General features: G+C 39.7%; 1 protein-coding gene across 4 annotated transcripts in view; it reads right to left on the bottom strand.

The window, feature by feature from the left end:
• Window positions 1-7,813, bottom strand: part of WDFY2 (WD repeat and FYVE domain containing 2) — a 207,638-nt gene that overhangs the window by 199,298 nt on the left and 527 nt on the right. For 2 of the 4 annotated variants that reach the window (XM_014548297.1, XM_005876935.2), the window contains exon 1: window positions 7,456-7,807. The exons of 1 other annotated variant lie outside the window; for it this stretch is intronic. In XM_014548297.1, the coding sequence (XP_014403783.1) occupies window positions 7,456-7,592 (137 nt within the window). In that variant the 5' untranslated portion in view covers window positions 7,593-7,807. Of the gene's footprint in view, window positions 1-513; window positions 723-7,455; window positions 7,808-7,813 lie in introns of those variants that run through there. One more of the 4 variants, XM_014548299.1, reaches the window with a different exon arrangement.

Genomic DNA, 7,813 nt, shown 5'->3' with positions numbered 1-7,813 from the left:
GCAAACAATGGAGTATAAGACTTTACCTGGATTTTAACAGATGTAGTGTTAACATCCTTACTATATGTATGAAATGTATATACAAGAAACTGTTCAAAGAGCCAAGAGAATTCAATGGATAAAATGGGCAAAGGACAGGAAAAAACAATTCACAAAAGGAAAAATAACAAGTAAATAGGAAAATATTCACTAGTTAATCAAAACGTACATATTAAACATCAATGAAGTGCCACTATCAAGTAAATTCTAAAGAAGAATTTTTAAATAATAATAACCATGGCTGGTCAGATGTGGCAAAACTCATATTCTCATATGTCACTGTAAATATTATATGTGCCACAAACCTTTTTAAAAGCAATACGGCAATATTCTTACAATTTTTCCTGAAGAAATAATCTAAAAATCAGGGGGGAAAACATCTATATGCACAACAATGTTCATTATAACATTTACAAAACTGGAAATAATGTAAATAGCCAAAAATAAGCAACAAATAAATTACTGTGTACCTACCACATTATCAGCACCTTGAGAGAGGGCTGCTTTGTTCATGATGGAAAATCCAGGGCCAAGTTCATAACAGCACAAACATTAGATAAATACAATGTTTCCTTTTCCTGAGGAAAAGGAAAATACACCACTTCTCAAAATGATGGTTAAAGATTAGATAGTTGGTGGCTCAATTTTAAGTGCGGGCAAGAATATAAAAGTACAATTAGTCATTGTGCTAAGAGGTTAATAAGCAATTATTCTTTATTATGGTTATATTATCTTTATTTAAAATGTAAACATACCTGAGGATTACTGTTATGATTACCGAAGATATAAGCTGATCCTCAGAAATTGGAAAGCTAGAAATATTTAATAACTAGCCTGGCCGGTGCGGCTAAGTGGTTGAGCATTATTGACCCATAAACCAAGAGGTTACTTAGTAGATTCCAGGTCAGGGCACAATGCCCCCAGGTTTCAGGCTTAATCCCCAGAAGGGGGCATGTAGGAGGCAGCCTTTCGATGTTTCTCTCATTGATATTTCTATCTCTCTATCCCTCTCCCTTCCTCTCTTTCTAAAAAGCAATACAAATATATTTTTAAAACCTTTAATAACTAATGGAAAATGATTAAAATCCCTAAACAGCTCCATATTATAGGTAAATCTGCCCAACCTAAAAATATAGTTTTACAGAGAGGTTAACAACTGACATTTATAACTTAGATGAGACATCATTTCTGAGTCCTAACTCAGTAATAAATGAACACAGGAAGCCAAAACACGTGCACTCCCTGTTTTTTTTCTGAACTCTCTCTGACTCTGGGCTGAAAGAACTTATCTTATTTTCTTCTGACTTGGAGCCTTCTGGTGAGACAAGGTCAATTTTATGATGATCCCAGTGGGAATACAGAAAGGCAAGGGGTAGGTCAGGCTGGATGGGGTGAGGGTCCCTAAGTTAAACTGCAGTTCCATCTTTTAGAACACTAAAATTACAAACAGAGAGAAAGAGGGTACAAAACTTCGACAGTTTCTCTAAGGCAGCAATTTCAACCTGTTTCATCTCATGGCACACATAAACTAATTACTAAAATTGTGGCTCACCAAAAATACATTCTATTTTTTGCCGATCTGACAAAAAAAATACCTATAATTTTGATTCATTCACATCAGATTGCTATTATTGTGCTGGCTGATAGCATTTTTTTTTTTTACTTGACAATCTAAGGAAAAAGAGGTCAGTGCCCCTGACTAAATAGTAGGTATTGCATGTTTTAAAAACTCTTGAAGCACACTAGTTGAAAATCGCTGCTCTAACATACTGTATTTAAAACTATTGTTCTCAACCCATTACATGTCATCAAATCCACTGAATGAATTACAGCCAGAATTTCTAAAAGGCTACAATAGAACAGAAAATACCAGCAATGCAGCTCCTATTAAAAAGATGGCATTTTAGTGGCTCAGTTGGTTAGAGTGTCATCAGGTACACTAGAAGCTTTCAGGTTCGATTCTCGGTCAGGGCACATATCTAGGTTGTGGGTTTGATCCCGGCTTGGGGTGCATTTGGGAGGCAACAGATCAATGATCTATGTTTCTCTCTCTCCCTCTCACCAATTAAAAACATATTCTTGGGTGAGGATTTTTTTAAAAAGATACCATTTTATGTAACTTTTGTTTCAGTTATATATGTGTGTATATGTCAAAGTGTGTGTCTTGGGTAGCAATGCTAAATACATTTCTCACTATGATTTGTGATCAAAAAAGTTTCAAAAGCATTCCAGGCCGTACTTGGGGGCCTGCAAACAACCCAGAGCTAAACCACTCAGTATTTGAAACGAAAGGATTCATCAAGAAGTAGAAATGTAGTGAATCCAGTTCAACCAGGTATCAGGTACCAATACAAAACAAACACCTCTTCAATATTTCATCCAGGAATAAACAACTGCTGCCATCCCAAGGCTCAGGAATACATCTTACAATTGCCTCACAAAGTGCGCACCACTTCTGCCCTCTGTGCACTTTTCTCCACTTGAGGTTTTAGGATGATGTGATGCAGAGACATTACACTTACCTAGTCATTATGTGAACAAATCACAGTGACAGAGTCACAGCTAAGAAATGCTATGCCCTCCTTTGTTAGATGAAGAAACTGAGGCTTAGAGTGATGAGATGCCCTAGGAAATGTCCAAGGTCAATGTAGTATACAGCTAAATCAGACTCCCAGTCCCAGTTCTTTTCTAAGAATCCTTAAATTAAAGGCACACGGCACACTGCAGCACTCCCTGCCAGGAGACAAGTAGATGACTTTTTTTTTCCTTTTTGGTCCTATTTGCTAGTTTATTACACCACTGAGTTAATTTTTACTAATGACTAAATGAAATGTTTGAATGAGGATGCCCCCTGCCCTTAAAAATAAAAGTTAGTCAGAGTGCTTATTAAAGTTGCACAAGGAAAGTTACTTTTTTTGCATTAGGGAATTCCTAGGCTAATTGTGGCATTCTCCTTTGGAATCCCATTCCAAACAGATGATTAATCAGCCGGTGTTTAATTTCATTCAATGGACATATATTGCCTATCTCCTTTGTGCTTAGCACTGGGGATCAGATCAATTTATAGGAGGAAAAAAAAATCTCACTCCCTTTTACCTGCAGGTTCTGCCTGCCTTCAAGGCTTGCAGAGTACAGCCATGTTGCATAAATTGGTACTGAATATGGTCAGAATATAAGGAGGTAGTTCCCCAGAGTCTCCTCCCCTATAGCCCACCACCACCTCCTCAGGGCCTTTTATCCAAAAAAAAATTCCAAATTATTGCACCCAGAGGTTTTGTGAATTTTCGCTATTATAGTTATTCATCTGGAGATAATAATGTTCCAGATTCTTCAAAGTATGACACACAGCTGGATTCTGAATTCAAGCAGACTGGCTCCTGAGTATACTCTCTTTTTTTAAAAAAAATAAATCTTTATTGTTCAGATTATTACAGTTGTTCCCTCTTTTTTCCCCCCATAACTCCCCTCCACCCACCACCCTCCGCCCTCACTCCCCACCCACTGTCCTCATCCCTAGGTGCACGATTTTTGTCCAGTCTCTTCCCGCATCTCCCACACCCCTTTTCCCCCCAAGAATAGTTAGTCCGTTCCCTTTCTATGTCCCTGATTCTATTATAATCACCAGTTCATTCTGTACATCAGATTATTTATTCACTTGATTCTTAGATTCACTTGTTGATAGATGCATATTTGTTGTTCATAATTTGTATCTTTACCTTTTTCTTCTTCTTCCTCTTCTTAAAGGATACCTTTCAGCATTTCATATAATACTGGTTTGGTGGTGATGAACTCCTTTAGCTTTTCCTTATCTGTGAAGCTCTTTATCTGACCTTCAATTCTGAATGATAGCTTTGCTGGATAAAGTATTCTTGGTTGTAGGTTCTTGGTATTCATCACTTTGAATATTTCTTGCCATTCCCTTCTGGCCTGCCAAGTTTCTGTTGAGAAATCAGCTGACAGTCGTATGGGTACTCCCTTGTAGGTAACTGACTTTTTTTCTCTTGCTGCTTTTAAGATTCTCTCTTTGTCTTTTGCTCTTGGCATTTTAATTATGATGTGTCTTGGTGTGGTCCTCTTTGGATTCCTTTTGTTTGGGGTTCTCTGTGCTTCCTGGACTTGTAAGTCTATTTCTTTCACCAGGTAGGGGAAGTTTTCTGTCATTATTTCTTCAAATAGGTTTTCAATATCTTGCTCTCTCTCTTCTTCTGGCACCCCTATAATTCGGATGTTGGTACGCTTGAAGTTGTCCCAGTGGCTCCTTACACTATCTTCGTATTTTTGGATTCTTTTTTCTTTTTGCTCTTTCCAGTTGGGTGTTTTTTGCTTCTTCATATTTCAAATCTTTGACTTGATTCTTGGGATCCTGTAGTCTACTTTTGAATTTCTGTATATTATTCTTTATTTCAGTCACTGTATGCTTGGTCCTTTTTCATATCCTTTTCGCACGCACCTCCGCACCTCCACACCTCCTACCAGTCTCAATGCACTTTTTTCTTTCCTTCTAGTAGTGGAGCTTCCACTCAACCAGCTTTCCCGTGGTTTTGGATGATTGTTGTTTTATCTTTTAGTTGTAGTTTTGATATGGTTGTGAGAGGCAGCAAGTACAGGTGTTTACCTATGCCACCATCTTGGTTCTCCCCCCCAGACATTGAGCTTTATTTTTTTTATCCAAATGACTAACTGGTTTTCCCAGCATTGATTATTAAAGAATCAATTTTTCTTTAAAAAAAAATGCACATAGCACCTTAGGGAACTTATGGAGAAGATAATGGACAAGTACCTATAATACTGTTTAAAACAGAAAAATTTTAAATGTTTTCAAAGGTATAGATAAAGGCTATCAGGAGTCTGAAGTCAAAAAGGAAACCAGGGTTTCAAAAGAACTTATGGGTTATGAGACACTGCCACTCAGGAATGGGACATTATCTGTGTCTTAACCTTACAGTTTGGGAATGAAACAACTAGTTTCTGGCTGAAGCAGTTAATGAAAATGGCTTTGCAGGTTTAGATAAAAATCAATATTCTATCTTCATATCTTTAGTGACAGTGATATTAGATTTTGAAAAGCAAGAATACAGATCAATCTCCTTTCATGAAGACCATAATCAAAACTGAGCTCTACGTCAGCCTGTGGACCAAAAGGTCCCAGGTTCGATTCCGGTCAAGGGCACATGCCCGGGATTCGGGCTTGATCCCCAGTACGGGGTGTGCAGGAGGCAGCTAATCCATGATTCTCTCTCATCATTGATGCTTCAGTCTCTCCCTCTCCCTTCCTCTCTGAAATCAATAAAAATATTTTTTTTAAAAACCTGAGCTCTAAATAACATAGTTATTTTCATGTGTGAGTACAGAAATACAGACTTCTGGATCTGAGTAATAATAAAATATACATAAAGAATAATCCTGGATTTATGAATGGGCTTTATATTTAATAGTAACTCTGTAATAAAATAAATTCTATTACTTACATTGTAAATTAGGAAAGTGAATATTAAGGTAATATATAGCTAAAAATCACATTGCTTTTCTTCTATAATCAAATGTAATTTATCTTTAAGTTTCTTTCATATATGATACTTCAGCTTCTCCAAATACTTTGAATGCACCCTACTAAAGCTTTTTCCTTCAAGATAAACACACTGATACGGGAATCAGGTTGACTTAGGAGCTAGGCTTGGCTCTACCACCAGCTACATGAATTTGGGCAGGTAAATTCTCTGGCCTAAATTTTCTCATATGTAAAATAAGTTGTTAGAGCAAATAACCTCTAAGATCCCTCTGAAGTTTAAAAAAAAAAAAAAAAAGACTGAAAGCCTACCTCTATGCCCAAACCATCAACCAAAGCAAAAAGTTTCAAAACTAATATTAAAGGAACTTAGATTTAACTACCTTTCTCCTTTTACTTGATTCAGCCAACTTACTTACGAATTTCCTAACAGCAGTCAGGTTGACAGTTTCATCTCTAGTAGTTAGACTGGAGAAAATGACTTCTATCCTATATTCCTTTAGAAACAATTTTGTAACAAAAGACTTTCTAGGTCCAGAAGCAATCTCTTTAATAAAATTGTGCCTCTATTGAAAAATTAAACACTCATAAGACTTCTTTGTGAATTTCAAAAGGTTTCTACATCCATGTATTCCATTTCAGCCATGAATTTCTTCTGTTTATTGCACACTGCTTGCAATTGATGTATGTTTACAATCTTTTTCATTGGATCTGCACAGAAAATAAATCCATTTGGCCATTTGTTTGCAGTATGATGTAGACAAGCACAATGTATTCATCCTGGTTATACTGAAGAACCTATGATATGAATAGACCTAACAGGAAAATTTTTTGTGGCTACATTGTAAATAAAGTGCTAAAATGACTATAAAGACAGTAAACTTTGTTGCTTTACCTCTGCCTACAATTTTAGGGTATTCTCTACCTCAGCATAATTTGAACTTACATTAAGAAAACCTACTGTTTTAATGTTAAAGCCCCTTGTCATATACCTCTACAGTGTTAAACTTTTTAAAATACTAGTTGACATTATCAAAACAATTCCAGAAAATACCATAACTACTAGATTCAAGCAGCATTCCTATGAACATTAGCTTCATCAACCTAATATCTGCATATTAACGGACTATTAACGGACATTAAATTAAATAAAAAACCCTTTTGCCTGACAAATAAGGGAGCATATCAAAGGCAGAACAAATGCCTCCACTTCTGCAAATTAAGCAAAATTAAAGCAAAAAAAGAAAGGAAGCAAGCAAAGGGAAGGAACTCAAGAGCTATTTGCAGCACTGGTCCCTTGCAAGTTCTGAAAAGGAAGGCAAAGGAGAGAAGGCGCTTCTTTGGACAGGCACTTTTCCTTTGGCCAGAAGCCCAAAGTACTCTTTTCACAACTTGCAATACTCATTGATTCAGTTTAAGGTGTCTAGTAGATGTGGATTCGGTGGGAATGTCCGGGAGAAGAGTGGCATTTGCTTTCTCCGTTTGGAGCCCTAAGAACTGTACCAGAGCACTCAAAACCCTCAGTTATTTTCGCAGAGGCAGCCGGGGGCATCCTCCTCGCGCACACACCTGCAGGGTCCGGCGGCTCCTTCCTCTCCCACTCCGGTCCTCAGAGCTGGACCAAGGTCCAGTGGCCCGCATACCGTTAGCCCGAGGGCCACCCTGGCACCGGCCGGCGTCACCCGGCCCCTGGGAAGCCCAGAGATCACGCCCCTGTCCGAGCTCCGCTTCCCCGAGCCACGCAGCGGCGACGCGCAGCTGGACACCGGCCTCACCAGGATGCGCATTATAATAAAAACTTGAGGGAGCATGTCTACACTTGTGCTGACCATGAGGTACAGCCCCCAACGCGGGTTAGGGGGCCCCCGACCTGTCCCGCCCCTCCTCGGCCGAGGGGCAGAGGTCCGTACCTGTCCTCCGAGACGCTGATGACGCCCTCCTCCTTGGGAACGAGCACAGCCATATTCACCACCTCCTGGGAGCCCTCGACCCGCTGCAGCAGGATCGGCTTGCGGGTCAGCGGCTTGGGCTGGATCTCCGCCGCCATCAGAGGAGGGGGCGCGCCGGGAGCGCCGCTGCCAAACGCGCAGGGGGACCGTGGTGAGGAGAGCGCTCGGCCAGAGGCACACGCTGAAACAAGGACTCTGGTTGGCCCGAGCGGGACTCCGGGGACCCGCGATCATAGCCTGGCCGCCGCCTCAGGGAACGACTCTGCGCTCCCGGTTAGGAGCCCCGAAACCACCAGGACCAGCGCAGCCACCCAGCGCC

The sequence above is a fragment of the Myotis brandtii genome, unplaced genomic scaffold, assembly GCF_000412655.1.
Source record: "Myotis brandtii unplaced genomic scaffold, ASM41265v1 scaffold500, whole genome shotgun sequence".
Classification (NCBI taxonomy): Eukaryota; Metazoa; Chordata; class Mammalia; order Chiroptera; family Vespertilionidae; genus Myotis; species Myotis brandtii.
The sequence above is the reverse complement of the archived record's forward strand: the minus strand, read 5'-3'. Positions and strand labels throughout refer to the sequence as shown.